We start from the raw sequence: 21,707 nt of genomic DNA, 5'->3' as shown, positions 1-21,707 counted from the left end.
TCTGTAATTATTATTTTATTTTACACTGTGTTCCACTTGGTGACCGGGAGCTAGCATGTCCAAGAAAAGGCATTTCCTCTTTCTTCACTCCAAACTTTTAAAGAGTCCACAGCATCACTACAGTTTGACACAAAGAACTTTTTAAGTCTGAAAAAAATTCCTTGATCACATTATGTGTTCCCTTTTTTTTCTTTTTTCTTTTAAATCATTATAATTATTATTATTTTGGCCCCCGTTACTTGGAACTTAAACTGAAGCAAAAAAATAAAATAAAATAAAATAAAACTAAAAAAAAAAAAGAGAAGATGGTTGGAGATGTACTCGCTGCATGCACCACAGTGTCATCTACAAACTGTACGCATTAAAACAAACCTATTGCAGCACAATTAAGATTTTTTTTTTGTTATTGTTGCTTGTTGTATGATTTCAGTGTGAATCCTCAGAGCAAAGGATTGTGGGTAAAAAAAAAAAAACCAGTCTCCTCTTTTTTTTTTTTTTGATTCTCTGTTTTGAGTCTGATGTGCTTTTTCTCTTTCTTTTGATTTGCTCAGATAAAACGGGTGGAGGTTACTGCATCGATGAGAGAGAAAGAGAGGAGGTGGAAACAAACAGTTAAACGTGGACCGAGGGGACGAGCACTGACTTCTTCTTCTTCGTTTTTGCAAAAAGGTCGATCGTTTCACTTATTATAAAAAATAAATACAAGCACATTTAGATCAAAGGACCAAAGATGAGACACATTTTTCATAGGCATGGTTCAAAAAGCATGCTGCTGAGTTTCACACAGGACAATGTCGAATCAAACAACCCTCCCTCCCACCCAAAAAACAAATTAGGACTGACACACTTTTTATTTTTTCATCAAACCCCCACCCACCCGCCCCTCCCCCTTCACCCTCTGTCACTGTCACTAAGTCCACGACACACACACAATCCGCCTGTACTGTATCACCACCTATACCAGGTGAACTCCACCGATACATTCACCTACGTGTTTTCAATAAAAAGGCCTTCGCACATCGCCGTCGCCGCTCGCTTCAAAAGCTCTAAGCCGTGACTCCACGACTTGTCTCTGTTCGACAGGGCTGCTGTTAATAAAGTTGTTTTGTTTTTTGTTTTGTTGGATTGATAACTCTACTAGTATGTACAAGGCTCGATCGGGGGTTTACACTGTAGTAGAAAACGAAGAGCGGCACGTTGTTAACACAGACAGAGGGTTCAACTCGACAGTTATTACTTCTTGTATTAAAAAGTAGAAATACTGATGAGAGCATTTGATGCTTGAACTGATCTGAACTCAGCATTACTATTTTGATCATCACAGTTAATTCTCTCGTTGAGGATTTCCTGCTTCTCTTTGTTCTGAGTGAATAATAATAAACTTTATCTATAGACGATCAAGTGCTAGAGTTGAACAAAACACTTGGAGCTTCAAGTAATTTTTTTTTTTTTTTGCTCTATTCTCACATTTTATGCTCCAAATGATCAACTAATGAACTGAGCCAATAATCAATAGTGAAAATAATCATTTTTTGCAGCCCTGTTTGGTAGAAAAAGTTCATTTTTCAACTGTTTTGTGCAACAACAACGTCTCATATCTCACTCTGTCTCTTTCAACGAGCCGTTTTAATTATTATAAAACCTATAAACTATTCTGAACCTGGAGCCTACATACGTCAGTGCTGACAGATCTACTGATCTACTGAACCGTTGTTTAGTTTTTTACTGTGCGAAGTCTACGTACTCTGTGGTATTTTTGTGTCGGTGCGGCGTTATTGTGCTAGAACCAGCGACATTATAACATCATCTGTACAGAATAATCTTATAATGTTCGTCATCATTTATAGTTTTCAATACAGTATTTGTATATATCTATCTATATATATATATTTATTTATATATATATATATATATGTGTGTGTGTGTGTGTAAATTTCTCCCCTGTCAGTATATACACAACACTTATGTACAGAGGTTTTGAGTATTTACAAAAGTCCTGTCGCACTTTAACACACAGAGGGAGGTGGAGCAGCGCGGTGACGTGTCGCGAATCCTCTCAGGACAAAAAAAAACAAAAAAAAAAATTAAAAGGAAAGAGGGAAGAAAAAAAATCGTACAAATCTGGATAGGTCACAACAAAAACCCACCGCAAGGCAAATAACAAACTGTTGCTGTCGAACGCAAACCTCGTTACTCCAGTTTCACTTCTCTCAAACCTCAAAACGTCTGGTTCCTGAAAAGGTTTTTTTTAATCGACAGCACAGGGAGAATTCTGGTCCCATGATTTTTTGTTGTTTTGGTTTTTTTCTTTTTTGTGTGTGTTTTATTTTCCCCTAAATCCTCTGATGAGATTCATGTAGTGTAGTGGAAACAATCACAGCTCCTCACACCTAGTAAAAAGTCTTCAGAAATATATCTGTATAAATACTCTCATCAAAATAAACACATATTATACACATTTCTTTGCACTTGCCTCTGGTTCACTAATATAAGACCAAAAAAATATCAGCATCATCATCAGACGGGGACTTCCTCCTGCGGACTGAGATGAGGAGGCGGCGGCTGCTGAACGTCCAGCTGCTCCGACAGGAAACAAAGAGCGCTGAGTTTATTTATTTAAATGTTTTCCTTTCTTCTTCTTTTTTCTTCTCCATAATAAACAGCACTTTGTTTCTCTGAGCGCGAGTCAAGACTGGGTTTGTTCAGTTTGTTGCTATGATATGATGATTGGATGTTTAAAAACCTCAGGACTACATCTTGTTACTGTTTCCTCTGACGACGACTCTCCCGTACAGAGGCTGAAGTGTGCCACCAGAGATATTTTGAACTTCTTTATTTATAATATAATTAATTAATATTATATGATTTAAAACAAAAGCTGTTAATTCTAATGTTTAATTTTACATTTTCTTCTGACTTACATCTGTTTTGATGAACATAATGAACATTTAGCAGGAAGAGAACCAGATGTTTCCCAAATCTGGAGCTAAAAGCTGTGGTAATATCGATCTAAGATTCATCTGGTGACAGATCGAGATCAATATTATTGATAATAATGTTGTTCCTGTCTCCTTATTTGCTTCAGTAGGTGATCATATGTCAGTTTTAAGTCTGCAGGTTGTTTCTAGTGGCATGTAGATGAAGAAAAATAATAAATATTTTAATAAAAAAATGATGACTTCATGATTACATTTTAAAAAGGAATCTCCAAAACTAATGTAGTGTATTATCCACCTGAACTTTTTGCTTTAACATCATGCATTATGTTCTTCTGTTTTTCTTGGAACTGAAGGAAAGTGTTTAGTAACAATAATAGATGAGAAGTGAGTGACCCTTGTGAGATGCACCCTAAGAGACTGTGTTTTTGTTGTTCAGAGCCTTAAGCTGATGTTCAGCCTCGTCCGAAGCATGAACCCAAGGTCGTAAAATGATATATAGGTTAGATCCTGTCTTGTGTTTATGTTGAACACAAAACATGAACTGTGTATGTTAAACAGATACAGCTATTGTTTGGATTTACAGAATGCTTCTGTTAAGGTCGAACAGTTAATGCCTAATATGGTAAGCTATATCCTTATGTTGGGAGAAGGTGGAGTTTTGGATTTAGAAAGTATATAAATATAGTGGTTTTGAGCCATAGAAAGAGAGATCTCACATTGACACTAGAGATGCTCCAAGATTCTGCATTTTTTGTACACTGTTCCTCTTCTTGTTAATAAACTACTTTTTTAATTACAAGTCACGTGTCAGCGGTGATCCCTTCTTTTCATCAACACATCAATATACCACACTAATTTTAAACATTTTTTCTTACATTTTGTCATTCACTTGTGTGTCTTCCTATCATATTCCATTACATTTCTTTTTGTCATGTCTAAATAAATGGTCATATAAACATTTAAATGAAGCTTGTGTCAGTTTTGATTGTTGGTAAATCTATGTATCAGTGTTTAAATTAAAAAACAGTCTGATTATCAATTGTTTTCAGAATTGATTGGACATGATATAACTATTAATTAAATCTAAGTAACTGATTTGATGGCACACTACAGACTCCTCAGGAACAAACCTGCACATTCTTGTCTTCCTCTTTTCTTTTCTTTCTTTAAACCGACACTAATCCTTCCTTTTACTGAGGGAAAATGAAAAACCCCATGCAACTTTTGCTTGCTGCCAAAAATAACTTTGATTAAAATCACATGGAGTTTTTCATTGTTCCTTCCATAATCAACAGTTTATACTCATATCTCATATATATAAATGAATCTACTGTACGTGGACTGCATTCTGTCTGAGGGAAGAGGTTTCTGTGTCGTTCTCCTGTGGATACAAAATTATGATTTGATCTGATTTTTTTTTTTTAACGTTAATCGGCATCATATACTCTGAAAATGTACAGTATATATAAACAATAAATATTCAGTGATCGATATCCTGATGTAAATATAGAGAAACGTGTTGTGTTGTGTGTGTGACTGACTGGGCGCTGAAGCTCTTTGCAACCTGGTAGATAATTTACCTAAATATCTAAAAAAAACAACATGCATTCCTGTATTTTTTTTTTTTTTTACGCTCCACCACGACACCAACCAACAGTGCAACATCATCATAGTACAATCACCACCAAACACACACACACACACACACACTAACAAAACACACCACACATACACGCACACACTCACAGTGAACGCTCAAGGTGGGACAGAAATTCGGGGGGTTTTGTTGCCACCAGAGCGAGGCATTTCTACGACGACGACGACACCCCTGAGGAACCGAGGAGAGATGATGAAGATAAAGTTAAAGAAGAAGTTGTGGGTTGTTGTGTTGCAGGACAGATGTTCATGTTGTGTTGTTGTTGTTCGTCCGTCTAAAAGTCACTCATGAGAAGCAGCAGCAGCAGCAAAGAGCACTCGTTCCTCCCAGCAGCTTGTCTCCAGTCTCATATAGTATGTGTGTGTCTGTGTGTGTGTGTGTGAAGTTAAAGGCAATATTGCAAAGTGAGTCAAAAAATAAGGCCAAAAAAAAAAAACATAAAAAATTAAATTAATGAAAAAAAAAAACATATTTTCCAGCCATTTTCCAGCCAATGTACAAATGTCCAACAGTCCCCTGAACGCACCGTCGCCAACACCTGGTTGTGATTCTTTGAGCCGTGTTGTTCACCTTGTTGTCGTTGTTTTACTGTGCAGAGGAGCCGATTCCTCCACAGGGATGGAGAACAGGACGGTGCACTGCAAAAACTCTAAATATTTCCAAGAATATTTGTCTTATTTCTTGTCAAAATGTCTCAATTTTAGTCAAAACTAATCTCTTTCCACTTAAAATAAGACTCATCACCTAAAAATTAACTTGTTTTTAGATCATTTTCACTTGTTTGAAACTAATTTTCAATTAAAATAAGTCGAAAAGAAGAGTTCCCGCACACATGGCCAACCTGCAAAGTTTACTGCATTGCAACGTTTCGGTACTAGACCTTTTTCAAGCTAAATTTTGCTTGAAAAACATTTGAACATTGAACATTTTGCTTGAAAAAGGTCTAGTACTGAAACGTTGTGCGGGAACTCTTCTTTTCTAATTTGGACTTAATTGTCACCCTCCGACGCACCTGCCAAAGAAATAGATGTGCGAAGATTTTTGCCTTTTCTGAATTAAAATAAGTAGAAAAATCTGCCAGTGAAAGCACGTTTTTTTTGTGCTTTTCTACTTATTTCAAGTGAAAATATGCTTGAAAAAAGTAAAAAAAAGTGTCTAAAAACAAGCTACTTTTTAATATGATGAGTCTTATTTTAAGTATAATTTTTTTTTTGACTAGAAATGACATTTTAACTAGAAATAAGACAAAAATTCTTGGTAAGATTTTGAGTTTTTGCAGTGTGAGACGATGGGAGGTGGTAGGGTGGGAGGTGGAGGGGGGTTTTATTGGAGCGACATGGTGCAGCAGTAGCATTGTGTTTCATTTAATCAGCCGGTGGGAAAGGAGGAGAGGGAGAGGAGGGGGAGAGGAGGGGGGGAAAGGGGGGTGAGGTTTGTGTGGTGTGAGGTGAGGAGAGGAACTCAGTGGCATCGTATCATAGCACCGTGCTCTCAGACTCTTCCTCCGACTCGGCCCGGTTGTTGCTCAGCTCGAGCAGCGCCACTGAGTTCCTGAAGGGGGAGATGTGGGGCAGGTCGAGGAGGCCGTCCAGCTCCATGTTGATGACGGGGATGTCCAGGTTGCAGAGAGAATCTGACGGAGCAGAGAGACACGGAGTGAGACACAGAAACACGCCAGATGTGTGGACTCATCGATCGATCTATCGATGCTGCACTGCAAAAAAATCTAAAATCTTACCAAGAATATTGTCTATTTTTTAGTCAAAATGTCATTTCTAGTCAAAACAAATCTCATTCTACTTAAAATAAGACTCATCACATAAAAAGCAGTTTGTTTTTAGACACTTTTTACTTCTTTCAAGCATATTTTCACTTGAAATAAGTTTTTAAAAAAAATCTGATAGTAGAGCAAGTCTTTCCTCCTTATTACAAGCACAAAAAACTAGTGAAAATGATCTTAAAACAAGTAAATTTTTAGGTGATGAGTCTTATTTAAAGTGGAAAGAGTTTAGTTCTGACTAGAAATTAAGACATTTTGACAAGAAATAAGACAAATATTCTTGGAAAGGTTTTGAGTTTTTGCAGTGTGGTGGATGATGTTTGAGTCGTCAGCGTGAATAAATAAATAAATAAAACAAATGCATGACAGGGATGCACGATATAAATATAATAATGATAATAATAAATGTAATTCATCTGCAGCCTCCTGGATTCACTGACTCTTTGCACCAGATGTTGAACCAGCTGCAGGGATTTTACTCGGCTCTGACGCAGGCTGATAAAGTCGAGCTGCTGGACGATACGATAACAGACGGGTCAGAACTGAGGTCGTTCTCCTGTGGGTGTGTGGGCGTCGTCATGTTATTCGTTCAATTTCAAATCTAAATGTAGGATAGATTTATATTAAAGCGATATTCTGAAGCTTTTTTGTTGCAAATATCTAATTAAATGTGATCTAATTGGAATGATTTGTGCTCAGTGACTCAGAGTTTTACAGTTGCAGTCGTGTGTTCAGTTATAAATCAGGATTTTACAGGTGATTTAATAGTTTTTGCATCAATAAAATCTGAGACTGGTTTTAATTAACTGGTCAAACTGATGCTGCAGAGTGTGAGATATCCAGACTTTTTCAAAAACACTGGATCCTACTACAACTCCCACAATGCACCAGTATTATGCACTGCAAAAACTAAAAATCTTACCAAGAATATTTGTCTTATTTCTAGTCAAAATGTCATTTCTAGTCAAAACAAATCAAATTATTATTTTTTTTCAAGCATTTTTCACTTGAAATAAGTAGAAAAATCTGATAGTGGGTCAAGTTTTTCTTTCTTATTACAAGCACAAAAAACCTGCTTTCACTGGCAGATCTTTTCTACTTATTTCAATTGAAAATTACTTTGAAACAAGTGAAAACTGTCTAAAAACAAGTTCATTTTTAGGTGATGAGTCTTATTTAAAGTGGAAAGAGTTTAGTTTTGACTAAAATTGAGACGTTTTGACAAGAAATAAGACAAATATTCTTGGAAAGATTTTGAGTTTTTGCAGTGTAATATAGATTTTCCGTCAAGTATCCTACTGAAAATGAGAAAGTGTGAACTCATAACAGATAAAGTGAAATATTTTGGCTTAGTGCCCAATGATCAGTGTTGGGAACGTTACTTTTAAAAAGTAATTAGTTATAGTTACTAATTACTTCTCCCAAAAAGTAACTGAGTTAGTAACTCCACTACTTCACTATAATAGTAACTAGTTACCAGGGAAAGTAACTATTGCGTTACTTTTTCTTTCTTTTTTTAAAGTTTAAATATGTCGAAGAATTTTGATTTTTTTTCTCTCATTTTTAACTTGTATTTTATTGTTTTCATATATTTCACTGATCGCAATTATGGAATGCGAGTGTGTGTTTTATTGAAAGCGAGGCTGGTGTGCCTATGAAAATAGGTTACAGTGGTTTTTTTAAGTGCTGTGGCTACAAGCAAATCTCATATTGTCTCTGTACAAAGACAACAAAGACCTTTTTAAATGTGAAAACAGCGGAGACCTATTCAAGATTTGCGTTTAATAACAGGCGAAACATCGAAATTAATTTATTCATGGCCACATTAAGTGAAATTATTAACTTTACCGATTATCCATCTGATTATCTGTCCTGCTGCGAGCGCACAACAGGGTATCTGCGGATCCTTAAAAAGTCTTAAATTCATGTAGGCCTATCTAAAATAAGGCCTTAAAAAGTATTAAATTTATTAGAAAATTCTAAGATGGTCTTAAATATATAATACACAGCATCATAAAATATGTATGCACTTAAACTTTTATATGAAATAACAGGGTATGCGCGCGGGGTCTTAAAAAGTCTAAAATGTGAAAATCTAAATTTTAGGTCTTAAAATGTCTTAAATTTGTTGAATTATTGTGTTCAAGTCTTAAATAATTTTAGACAGGTCTTACATTTTCTTATGCCCACCATGGGCGAGCATTTCACTCGCATTTGCCCCTAAAAAAAACAAACATGTGTGAACCGGAAAAATCACAAAAAGAAAGAGCACACGATTGGTCAAAAACTACAAATCCCACAATTATCTGGCCTCAACAATAACAGTAGTTAGTGTAAGTAAGGGAGAGTGGAGCTGTCGGTGAAAAGAGGAAACAACGCCACGTCTGGTCCTGTTCTATGTTGTTCGTTCACACCGTCACCGTTTATTCGTTACGTCCGCGGTGTAAAAGGCCGTGACGCAAAGACGCGATTAGGCGCGAGACGCGGTAGACGCGACTTTTTTTTTTTTGCGACGCTACACGCGATTCTTTTATGGCGACGGGACCTTCGCGTCTTCGTCCTTTTCATCGTGTTTGGTGGGAAGACCCACGAGGGGCTTCCCACCAAACACGAGGAACGCTTTTTTTTCGCTCGAGTTTATACGCGCGACCAAACGCGAGATACGCGAGAAATGCGATTTATCGCTCGTTTTGACTTTGTATAAATTCGCGTCTTCACGAGCTCGCCCATTTTCACTACAACAACAACATTTCTGCTCTCACCAACCATGGTTGAGGTCACAACGCTGCTGTAGCTGCTCTGGAAGAGTTCCAGCTGATGAGCTACAGAGACTTTAGAGTCAAGAGGAGCAGAGCGTCGCTGTGTCGGACTGTTTGGATTTAATGAAGAAGCTGCACAGAGTCAGGTGAGCAGAAGCTCAGGACAAACACTTCGCTCCGGGACATAATGTAGCTACACCTCACATGTTCTTGTCTTTTACCTCAGGGAGATTAAAGTAGTGTCTGTTTCCACTTTCCCTCCGATCTCGGCAGCTTCCCTCTGCTAGTCTGTGTGTGTGAGGCTAAACTGCGTGCGTGTGGTTTGTGTACAAACTGAACACTGCCTCTGATTGGCTTAGCATGAAACCTTACTCTGCCTCAACCAATCATCATCACTTATGCGGTTGTCTCGTCCCTCCCTCCTCCCCCCTCCCCTCACCAAAGGAGAGGAGGAAAAAACAACAACAGTTTAGCAGCTTCTGTGTCTGAGATGAGATGAGCCAAGTCGGAGGACAATGGCTTCAAAGTAGTTTGTAACGCGCCTCATTTAATTGTCGGTAACGGTAACGGCGTTGTAACGGTGGAAATAGTAATTAGTTAGATTACTCGTTACTGAAAAAGATAACGCCGTTAGTAACGCCGTTATTCCCATCACTGCCAATGATTGATTGGAAATCGGTAAAAAAAAAAAAAGAAAAGAAAAGTCAATATCGTGCATCCCTCTGTTCCACCTGATCACATCATGATCAATGAGCAATAAAAACACGATCGGAAACCACAGGATCAATAATGCAGTGACACATCGACCTCAGTGCGACACAAACACCTGGAACATCTGTGGAGGATGACTGACGACGACCCACAGTGTGATGGACACGCGGCACAGACAGGAAGTGGGCAGTGAGGAGGGGGGGGGGGGGCAGTGACTGTCAAAGCTGGAGGGGAGGGGGCAGCTGGAGAAGGGCATTATGGGTAGGAGTCAGGCGAGGCGTCCACCGTGTTGTGTTTAAGCCATGCATCAGTCTCAGCCGCCATGCAGACGCCAACCAGACGGGTTAAAGGGATAGTTCACCCAAAATTCAAATTTCACTCATTATCTACTCACCCTCATGTGGACTAAGGGCTGGGAGAAGTTTCAGAGTCCTCCGTGGCTTCTCTGAGTTACAGGGGGTCTCGGCGTAGCAGTGCATGTCCATATAACGGTTGCAAATGGATACCAACTGTCTTCGTAACAAAAAAACCATCCAAATACCTCCATGCTGCTTGTATGTAATGTCCGTCTTGTATTGAAGACCTGAAATGCGAAATTGTCCCGAAAAAAGCTCCTCTTCCTGGTTCGTCAAATTTGGACAAACTGGGAAGAGGAGTTTCGAGAAGCTTCCACTACACAAAACAAGCTTGAAATATAGACTTATTTAATTTTTTTCTGAACAATTTCACATTTCGGGGCTTCAATACAAGACGGACATTACATACGACCAGCATGGAGGTATTTGGATGTTTTTTGGTGTGTCTTTTTGTTACGAAGACAGTTGGTATCCATTTGCAACCGTTATATGGACATGCACTGCTACGCCGAGTCCCCCTGTAACTCAGAGAAGCCACGGAGGACTCTGAAACTTCTCCCAGCCCTTAGTCGACATGAGGGTGAGCAGATAATGAGTGAAATTTCAATTTTGGGTGAACTATCCCTTTAAAGGTGGACTGTGGGGTCTCAGGGTCGCCATGTCTGGGATCGGACTGGAGGAGGAGGGGCGAGCGTGGAGGAGGGGGTGAGCGTGGAGGAGGGCGGGGGAGGAGGGTGAGGCTTTAACACAGGAACTCCTGCTTACCCTAAAAAGTCCCTCTCACACACAGAATCACACTGAACCTGTGGCCTCATACCGCTGCAGTGAGACAACGAGAGCAGGCGACAAGAAGGAGAGTTAGACCAGAACATCATGAGAACCTGTCGCTGCTGACGAGGAGGGGGGCGGGGGGGTTAATTAGTATTAAGTATTAATTATCAAGAGATTTCAAACAAGTTCTCAACATCTCCAATCAGCCTGAACCTAAAAAACAAGAACTCATTTGTTGACAATAATAAAAAAAATACAGAATATTACTAGATATCTAACATGTGGCCACATCTGTTAATTAACATCTAATACAACTTATACAGCCGTGGAGAAAATTACAGTAAGAGACCACTTCAAAATGATGAGTTTCTCTGGTTTTACTATTTATAGGTATGTGTTTGAGTGAAATGAACATTTTTGTTTTATTCTATAAACTACTGACAACATTTCTCCCAAAATTGAAATAAAAATATTGTAATTTAGAGCATTTATTGGTCAAAATAACAAAAAAATATTGAGTCTTTTCAGACCGTGAATAATAATAATGTAAAGAAAACATGTTCATGTTCACTCCTAAACAACACAACATGAATATTTTAACTTGGGAAGAGTTTATAAATCAGTTTTAGTGGGATAATGTCAGTGTTTAATCCCAGTAGTGGTTTTTATAATCTTCCTATAAAATCAGATGTGTTTTCATATGATCACCTCATTACGTCGAATGGAATCACATGTAGAGATGCTTGTTAGGAAACATTTGTGAAAGTGGTCTCTTACTCTTTTCCACGGCTGTATATATAATCCATCTAATGTTATTAGGTAATTTAGTGATAAATCTTTGATTAATTGATCCATTCCAGATGTTTTCTCCATCATCAAAGGTTAACTGCACCTGTCAGATTATTCAGTTTTAATTATTAAGTATTCAGGTGCATCTCAATAAATGAGAATATCATGGAAAAGTTTATTTATGTCAGTAATTCAATTCTAAACGCTAAACTACACACGGAATGAAACATTTCATGTATTTATTTATTTACTTTCTTTTAATTGTAATAATTATGGCCCACATTTAATGAAGACCTAAAATTCAGTATCTCAAAAAAAGAAAAGAATATTACTCTGGGAATCCCTTTCCGTGATATTCTAGTTTATTGAGCTGCACCTGTATAATAAAGTATAAATATATATATAGTGTAATAGTTTGTGTAGTCCTGATCTCTGTACCTGTGGACATGCTCTCTCCGGGGGACAGCCCGTCCAGCAGACCGGCCTGGTGCTCCAGGGGCTGGGGGCTGGAGCCGGGCGTGCTGGGGGGCTGGGGGGGGGGCAGGCTGGGCCTCTGGCGCGGCGGCTTGGGGGTGGGCCGCGCCTTGGTGAGCGTCCCGGCCAGCGAGGGCGGAGAGGAGAGGGACGGGGTGGTGGCGGCCTGGATCTGCCCCGGGGAGCCGATGGTGGCGTAGCCCTGCGGGTAGCTGAAGCCGTAGGGGGACGGGGTGCTGGGGGGGGTGGGGGACAGGCTGACCGGGGACGGCTGGCCCGTGGACTGGTCGGACATGGCGCCCGTCTGACAGTACGGGACTTTAGGAGGGATGGGGGCCAACTTCTTAGCTGTGGGGACACAATATGTAAATAATATTATAGAGCTCGGTTGCAGTTTTTCAAAATAAAAGCACCACCTCAAGCTTTTTCTTGTCTTTAACATCCTGCAGCTCCTCTAATCTACTCACACTTCTATCAGACTTCACAAAATATGTAAATATTATAGAGCTCGGTTGCAGTTTTTCAAAATAGAAGCACCAACTGAAGCAGCAGGAGTCAACCTTTACGTCCTGCAGCTCCTCTAATCTACACACACTTCTATCAGACTTCACCTGTTAAATGTCGTTAAACTTTATGAAGCAGATTTCCTGTAAAATATCTTATAAATCTCCCTCCACAATAAAGAATAAATCATAATGAATAAACTGACTTTACTGAGTGAAATCTGTGGAGGGTCCCTTTAACTCGTCTAATCAACTCTAGAGAACCCAAAATAAATTTTCTTACTCATTTAATAATTTATTATTACTTTGTGTCTATGATTCTGCTGTTGTGTTTTATAACCTTCAGTTTCACAGAACTCAAGTTAAAGTTAAATTAATTTATTTTATATGGGAATAAATACAGGCAGAAGAACAACAGTGAACTAAACTCAGGTATGACTCATTCCTTTTACTCCTAAATTGATTCATCTAATATAAATAAAGGGATCATTCACAGGATTTAATTATAAAACAGTTTATTAAACTGATTCTCTTTGTGCATAAGAGATTAATAGGCAAAACAAATATTTTAATGGTTATCACTATGAAACTTTCCCAGTTTGTTAGGTACATAAAAACTAAGAAAAATTTTACTTCTAGGTTTCTGAATTTTATGTTTATATATAAAATATGTATATATGCAAATGAGGTTTCATTTTGTTGATTCATTCCACAAGAAACTTTTTACAGAAGGGATTGTGGGTATATGTCGTCTTATCAGTCCATACATCAGGAAATACTGTCTACAGTCATAAAAAAAATCAATTTTCACCATGTTTTTGGTATAAAATGTACTTTAAACCCGGTTTTGAATGATATATCAACAAACCCTTCTGTAAAAAGAAGCAGAATATAAGAGAGGAAAAAATGTGGAAAGTTTGGTGAGTGTTGGGAAATGGGTATATCTTGGTGTGTAAGAAAAAGTAATTTTTGAGTAAATAAAACCATACATTTTTATTTGAAACTGCTATTTACAAACACAACACCTAATCAAACCATTAGTAATATACATCCTAAACACACGACTGATAACTGAACACATGCAGCATTAAGTTATTCATATGAGATGAACAGAACTACACACATACAGTTGTGCGAAAAGTACTAACTTTTGGTGAATTTATGAGGAATTTACGGACGTAATCAGGCAAAATAAGGTAAAATAAACAAATAATTGTGTGTTCTTGACGTTTTATTGCCACTAGTTTGAAAGGAGAAATGTTTAGGAAGCAAAATATCACAGAATCTGTGGGTGCTGCTGTCTCGCCTTAAGAAGGTGGAAGATGATAATGAGATGTTTATTTAAATCTGTGTTGATGGAGTTTAAAGTTAAAGTTGCAGCTCAGACTCAGTTTAATGTTGTGGTTTGGTGCATGTCTAAAAACAGCTGAGCTTACCTCTCCTCAGGGTGTGAGGACTGTGGTCCGAGAGCTGCGACTGCCCACAAGAGGTCATCGATGCCTGAAGCCCCTTCTGCCCGATCACTGGAGACAGCTCCTTGTTCTTCAGGGTGCTGAGGAGGAAACACACACACACACACACACACACACGTTTTACAAATCAACAGCCTCCTCCGTGCACCACGCTTCTTCATCATCAAACTCTCCGCTCTGTCTCTCTCGTACGTCTCTCTGGGCGAGTTAAAGAAACATGAGAGCATCCCATAGTTCAATGTCAGAGAGCGACCACTGCTGCTGCAGATGGACATGTTGCTCTAACGCTGTGGTGGTGCAGCAGCAGAGAGAAGCAGCTCAGAAATCCCAAATAAAGCCCCGATGGATGGCTTAATGATGGATTTTCTGTACTTTTTTTTTCTCTCTCTTTTTTTTTTTTGCAGCGCAGCGCAGCCAGGAAGCCAATGGGAGCCGACGGCGCCGAGACCCGAAGGTCAGAGCAGAACAGAACCAGTTTGTACTGAGCAGCAGATGAGACGAGGATGGATGGATGAGTGAAGCTGCTGCAGATGAGAAGAGCTTCTCTGGGATTTCCTTGTATACCTGTGACAACACCACGATGATGATGATGATAATGATTTCACTATCTCACACTGCTTTTCCATTTTATGTTTATGTTTGTGTTCAATATTCAAGGTCTCGCAGCCTCTCCTTCTCTCTCTCTGGGCTCCACCACCACCGCTGGCATGACTCATTAACGCCCACTTTTCATAATGCTATTCAACTGAAAGCTTTTCTGAATTTCCTTTGTTGCCTGGCAACCGGCTCCTGAATATTATTATCCTCCCGGCAACATGGAAAGTTATGGATGGATCGCAGCATATACAGTACAGTACAGTACCGTACAGTACAGTACAGTACAGTACAGTACAGTAAGGCTACATGTGCTATTAAATTAAATTAAAGATGGATTTTGATAATGGAATTCCTGAAGCGCATTGATTTTCCATGACTGACGGTTTATAAAAAGACGGAGGAGGAAGAAGAAAGCGGCGAGGTGGGGGCGTTGGTGCTGTCCTATCGGGAGTGTCTTAATCTCACCCCCTTCCTCTCCTCCTCCCTCTTTCTCATCTCATCTCATCCCTCGCTCTCTCTTCATTTGTGTGTGAGTGGTTTTGTTGGACAGTGGTGCAGTCTAAATTTTTTGTAGTGGGTATATTACTGCTTTTTAGGTGGGTAAACTGTTCATACTTGTATCACTGGTGGTTCTCCCAAAACTGACACAAATTAGACCACGGACCCCCATTGGACAACTTTTTGAAGCAAACACCAGAAATACACAAACAATCAATGTACGTTTAAATTAGACATATATATTTTTTTGAAAGATTATGGAGAAATTTCTGGAAAAACATGGTACAATTTCTCCCAAAAAGTTGAAACATTTCTAAAAAAAAAAGTGGTAAAATTTCTAAAAAAAAAAAAAAAAAAAAAAAAAAAAGAAAGAAAATTGTAAAAAGTTGTTTTTTTTAATTGAGAAAAAATAGTAAAATTTCTCAAAAGAATTTTAGAAAAAGTGGTAAGTTTTCGCAAATTTTTTTTGAAAAAATTTGTTAAAATTTCTCAAAAAATTATAGAAAAATGTGGCAAAAAATTGAGAAGAAACTTTGAAAAAAGTGGTAAAAGTGGTAAAATTTCTAAAAAAAAAAAAAAAAGTTAAAAGTTGTTTTTTTTAAATTGAGAAAAAATAGTAAAATTTCTCAAAAGAATTCTAGAAAAATGTGGCAAAATTTCTCTCTCAAAAGAAGGAGCAAACAATACAAAAAGGGGTACAATTTCTTGAAAAATTGAGAAGAAACTTGTAGAATTTCTCAAAAAAATTATAGGAAAAGTGGTAAAATTTCTGAAAAAAAAAAAAATCAAACAATAATTAAAAAAGTGATAACATTTCAGGAAAAAAAAGTTAAAAAAAACTAAGAAAAAGTGGTAAAATTTCAAGAAAAAGTTGGGGACCCCCTTGAACCCTGTCGAACCTCCCACTTTGAGAACAATTGAGATATACTTTAGTTAGATAGTTTTGTTTGTACTTTTGTACTGGTATACTGAAATATTGATGCATTTTCAGTGGGTATAGGCTACCGAGTATACCTGAGTATCACATCACTACTACACCACTGAGTGTTGGGGGAGGAAGAGGAGCTCCGTAGTTACCTAGTCCGCTTGGCTCCTCCTCCTCTCTCTCGGCTACAGGCACAGGCTGCCCACGGGGGGGGAGCGGAGAGGGGGGTGGTGGTGGTGTTGGGGGGTTTGGGGGAGCCCAGGAACAGATCGTGACGAGTCAGAACGAGCGGGGGTTTGATGTAGAGGGATGTAGAGGGGGAGGAGGAGGAGCCGTTGGTTTCGGCATGCGGAGGAAGAGGAGAAAGAGGAAGAGGAGGAGGAGGAAGAGGAGAAGGAGCGTCGGACCGGGAGTTCTGCTTGGGGAGGTGCAGCGAGCTGGGTTTGGGGTTGGAGTTCACGTCAAGCGGCTGAGGGGACGGGCAGAGGGAGTGGAGGTGGGGGGGCAGCGGCGGCGGCGGGGGGCTGTAGCCGGAGCGGCGTGGGGGAGGAGGGGGGGGAGGGGCCGGGGGGGGCAACAGGGGCAACAGCAGCAGCAGCAACGGACTCGTGGCCGGGGGCAACAACGGGAAGAGGAGGACGCTGCTGCTGCATACCCGGCGGTGCAGCTCGGGTGTAGAAGTGGTGGTGGTGGTGGTGGTGGTAGAGCGAGAAGGAGGAGGAGCAAGAGGAGGTGGAGGAGGAGGAGGAGGAGGAGGAGGAGGGGTAAGGGGGGGGCGGCCTGTCCTCCTCGGGGGAGGGGTAGGCGTAACAGGAGTCCGACCAATTGGAGGAAGCATCGTCCGAGCTGCAACGATAAAAACGTCAAAGTTTCATGGGGGGTTGGAGGGGGGTTGGGGAGGTGGGGAGGGGCTGAACTGAGCTGAAGTATTGATTATTTATCTAATTAGTTTACGTCGGGTTCATTATGAGGGAAAGGAAATCAGGTGGTTGTTAAAGGGATAGTTCAACATTTGTGGCAAATTCTCCTATCGCCATAACCCCTATAGTCATAGAAGTAGGTTGAGAAAAGAAAATTGAATTTGAGCCCACTCTTAAAATCAGTATAATCATTCATCTATCAGACGATGTAGCCCAAACTTTGTGCAAAATTCTATTTTCGAGTAATCCGATATGAAAGTGGGGTAGTTTTTTTCCGCATTGGATAATGCAGGCACACGAATTATACATCACGTTGCTCACGATTCGTCAGCCACTGATATTGGATCCGTCATCCGTCATTCAAACGTCTGAGACACACACAGTGAGCTCGGTCTCGCCCCAAACATTGAATATCCCGCCCACTCGATAACGACCAATCAAATTTGTTTTCCTTACTCGGGTAAACTCGTGCAGCAACTCGTGGAAACTCGTAGAAGGAGGCGCGACAAACAGGACAAACTGCCATTTCTGAACACCTTTAAAGGAGAATTTCTCTAAATAACGTTCTAAAGTTACAGCTCTAGGTCCCAGAGTGCTACCATAGGACCTAGCTCTCCTCCTGCTAGCTGCGCTACATTGCAGTTAAACAGCAAAGTAATGGGGGCAGAACTTTAAAACCATGACTTTGGCCTCTATTATAGTCAAAATATCACTTTGCAACATCCACCAGTTCCTTACCACACAACACTGAGTGTGCATAAACTCGGTGCTAGATGTGTGTTTTTGTCATGTAGCGCTGTTCATGCTAGCTTCCTTGGTAGACCTTACTAGTCGACTGTCGAGCGCATCGGTGCAGAAAGTGGAAGAAGAAGGAGAATATGTCCGGATTCGATGTTGAAGAGATGGAGGAACGTTTTGAATTTGATGGTCGTGCGTGTTAGAATATACAGATGAGGAGCAGTCTTCATTGATATGGAAACAGTCCCGAGCTCGACAGTCGACTAGTAAGGTCTACCAAGGAAGCTAGCATGAACAGAGCTACGTGATAAAAACACACATGTAGCGTTGCTCTCTTATATTAACAGAGTTTATCCACACTCAGTGTTGTGTGGTAAGGAACTGGTGGATGTTGCAAAGCATTTGTAGTGATATTTTGAGCATTATATAGAGGCCAAAGTCACAGTTTTAAAGTTCTGCCCCCCATTGTTTTACATGCAATGTTGCGCAGCTAGCTAATTAAAGGCGATGAACCTACTGCTATGACTATAGCGATTATGGCGATAGGAGAATTTGCCAAAAATGTTGAACTATCCCTTTAAATATTGTATCAAGAAGGAGGAGGAGGAAGAAGAAGAAGAAACAGGAAGTGCTCATGAGGGTTTTGTGTGGCTTTCAAAATAAAAGAGATTAGAAGTCAGTCACCTCATCCATTGCAGGGCCTTGCGACAATGGACTGTGATGCTGCTAATGAGGCTCGGACTGAATAATGGCAAAAACAGAACAAGATATCATTCATGCACATGCAGTTAATGAAGCTGTTTCTTCTGGCTGCTGAACTACTAGTACGGATGAACTCTTATTCTACAGAGACACAGTGAACAGTGACACATGATGACGATGGAGCAGCTACGGTGTCAGCACAGTCAGGCAGGAAATGAACTCCACACATGTCGCTCTACAAATCTAAGAGAGAGAACAAACTGAAAAAAACAGAGAGTGAGAGAAGAAGTGGAGGAAGAAGACGACGACCACATGCTTCATCAGAGGTGAGAGGATGAGTGTATAGAGAGCTATAAGCAGAAGCAGGAAGTAACAGTCGCCATGGGTCCTCAACTCGGAAAAGGTCTCCATGTGAGTGAACGGGAGTCAAAGTTTCTTTGGCATGAAACGTGATGTTTTAAAGGGACATTGTATAACTTATCCTGTTATCTTATTCACGAAAATGTATTATTTTGCTCAAAAGTCTGTTTTTCATTAATCAGTAATCCCCCCCATCAACAAAGTGAAGTGTTCCTTTCAGCTCTGAATGAGCCGTTCATATCATTCATATCTCCATGGAGCGGGTAAGCTCGGTGCTGCTGCCATGTGGTGTCGCCATGTTTTTAACGTTCAGTGGCAGCGTGACGGTAGGAAACCACGGAAACTCAGCGGAGACACCGGAGCTGTCGGCTCAGGTCGAGGTGGCGTCTGTGAAAAGTCACCGCGGTAACGCAGTGAGGAGGAATGGAGCGTTACACTGATGCTGCATTCACCTGCAGTCGGGCAGACGGCCATCGCTAACAAACCAGATGTCATTTTAGTCACAGAAGTCCAGAGAAAGCCGGTAAAACAATACCACATCGCCATGACAACATATTGTCACCTGTATTGTTTTGCCTCGTGCTGACGGACCACTTGTTTACATAGAGGCTTGTTTATGCCGTTACGTGCAGCGGCTGTCGTCCGTCTGCCGTCCGCCCAATTTCACGTGAATGCAGCATGAAAAATACGATTGAGCTGCTTGCGATATACAACCGCAACGCTAGATGGGAGGAATTCCTACACAATGTACCTTTAAACAGGTAGAGGTCATATTTTTTTCTCATGGCACAATTCAAACGGATCACGAAATAAAACTTTGACTCCCGTTCACTTACATGGAGACTTTTCCCGAATTGAGGTCCCATGGCGACGTTACTTCCTGCTTCCGCTTACACTGCAAAAACTCAAAATCTCACCAAGAATATTTGTCTTATTTCTAGTTAAAATGTAATTTCTAGTCAAAACAAATCTCATTCTACTTAAAATAAGACGCATCACATTAAAAAGTAGCTTGTTTTTAGACACTTTTTACTTTTTTCAAGCATATTTTTACTTGAAATAAGTAGAAAAATCTGATAGTGGAGCAAGTTTTTCTTTCTTATTACAAGCACAAAAAACTTGCTTTCACTGGCAGATTTTTCTACTTATTTCAATTGAAAATTTGTTTGAAACAGGTGAAAATTATCTAAAAACAAGTCGATTTTTAGGTGATGAGTCTTATTTTAAGTGGAGAGACTAAAATTGAGACATTTTGACAAGAAATAAGACGAATATTCTTGGAAAGATTTTGAGTTTTTGCAGTGTAGGCTCTCTATACGAGGACGGGAGGGAGAGGGGGGAGGTGGGGGAGGAGGGGGAGGGGCTGCAACAAACAAAACAAAAAAACGGTGAGACAGCGCTGTTCTGGACGCGGCGAGGAGCGGGAGCAGGTGAAACTCAAACAGGAAGGACGAGGTGGGAGGAGGACGAGGAGGACGAGGAGGAGGAGGGAGGTTGGTGGCACATCAGCCTTACCTGGCTCGGTCGCTGCTAGTGGGAGGAGGGGTGGGGGAGGGGGAGGCGGAGAATTCCCCCGGCTGCTCGGGGATGAGCGCGTCAGTAGTGGGCGGGACTGGGGGGTGCACGCTCGGTGGCGTGGAGCAGGACGAGGACGAGGATTTACGCGTGGACGACGAGCCCCGGCGCGACACCCAAGAAGTGTCCATCACCCTGACACCCATGCTGCAGTGGGACAGAGATGCACAGCCAATCAGATCAACGGGGGGGAGTAGGAGGAGAGGTGGGGGGCGTGTGGGTGGGTGGGTGTGTGGGCGGGGCTTGAACGCATCATCATTATAAGGGGCGAGGGCGGGGGAGTGGGTGAGGTGCAGCTGACCCAGGATCAGGTCTTTGTACTGTATCGTCCCATTGAGGATTATTGATCCTCCACATGCAACAACAGTTTAACGACACAGTGGCTGGTTTAAACAGGTTCAATCCCTGTGTGAGGTCAAAGGTCAAGTCTTCTAATAACAACTGTCTGCTACAGTACTACACAACAACAACAGCAGTTTGGATGAGATGCACAAGAACAAGGTGTTTGTTATGATCCCTGTGTGAAACAACGGAGAGGAACAGTCCAGTCAAAACCAAACTACAGCAACTATCGGATCAGTTTTGCTGAGCTTTGCATAAACAGTCAGGGTTCCCACTCTTTCCTTGAAATCATTTTCCAGCCGCACATGTTATGACGCCACATTCACCACGCTATGAGATAATAACACAACGTTACCAGACAGAGTTGTTTTAGAGGCAAATTCATGCAAAACCGCTGATGCGTGTTGCCTTCAGGGACAGTTTTTCAGCAAGCAGTCTCTGAATTTCCCTCTAAAACAACTCTGTGTGGTAACGTTGTGTTATTATCTCATAGCGTGGTGAATGTGCAGGTCACAACTTGTCCACCAGAGCGTTTTGGAGTTGTTGGATCGTGTATTTGATGAGTTTGATGAGCGAAACCAAGAAATCCCATGAGCCTCCGTAGCGTAGCTCTGAGCAGCTCACGGCTCTGCTCCGCCGTTCTAAAAATAGCTTTCACCGACAATTAAAGGTAACGGACCTACTGTTATGACTATAGGGATTATGGCAACGGGCCAATTTGCCGGTGGTGCTTCACTCATCCACGCCCATGGGTGGATCCTACAGTGTGTATCTATTTAATGAACACCTGAAAGCAACTGTCTAAATTGACCTGACGAAGAGCGCATTGCTCGAAACAT

At 40.7% G+C, this 21,707-nt stretch overlaps 2 protein-coding genes across 2 annotated transcripts in view; one reads left to right on the top strand and one right to left on the bottom strand.

Moving 5' to 3' along the window:
• acsf2 (acyl-CoA synthetase family member 2) overlaps positions 1 to 21,707 on the top strand; it is a 288,967-nt gene that overhangs the window by 70,501 nt on the left and 196,759 nt on the right. The window lies entirely within an intron of this gene.
• LOC311002958 (rho GTPase-activating protein 44-like) overlaps positions 6,072 to 21,707 on the bottom strand; it is a gene marked incomplete at both ends in the record, with an annotated part of 115,161 nt that continues 99,525 nt past the window's right edge. The window contains 6 exon segments of the mRNA XM_083994576.1: positions 6,072 to 6,229; positions 12,201 to 12,584; positions 14,176 to 14,291; positions 16,384 to 16,787; positions 16,789 to 17,077; positions 20,467 to 20,673. Coding sequence (XP_083850702.1) covers positions 6,072 to 6,229; positions 12,201 to 12,584; positions 14,176 to 14,291; positions 16,384 to 16,787; positions 16,789 to 17,077; positions 20,467 to 20,673 — 1,558 coding nt within the window.

The sequence above is a fragment of the Trachurus trachurus genome, assembly GCF_905171665.1.
Source record: "Trachurus trachurus genome assembly, chromosome: 19".
Lineage (NCBI taxonomy): Eukaryota > Metazoa > Chordata > Actinopteri > Carangiformes > Carangidae > Trachurus > Trachurus trachurus.
The sequence above is the reverse complement of the archived record's forward strand: the minus strand, read 5'-3'. Positions and strand labels throughout refer to the sequence as shown.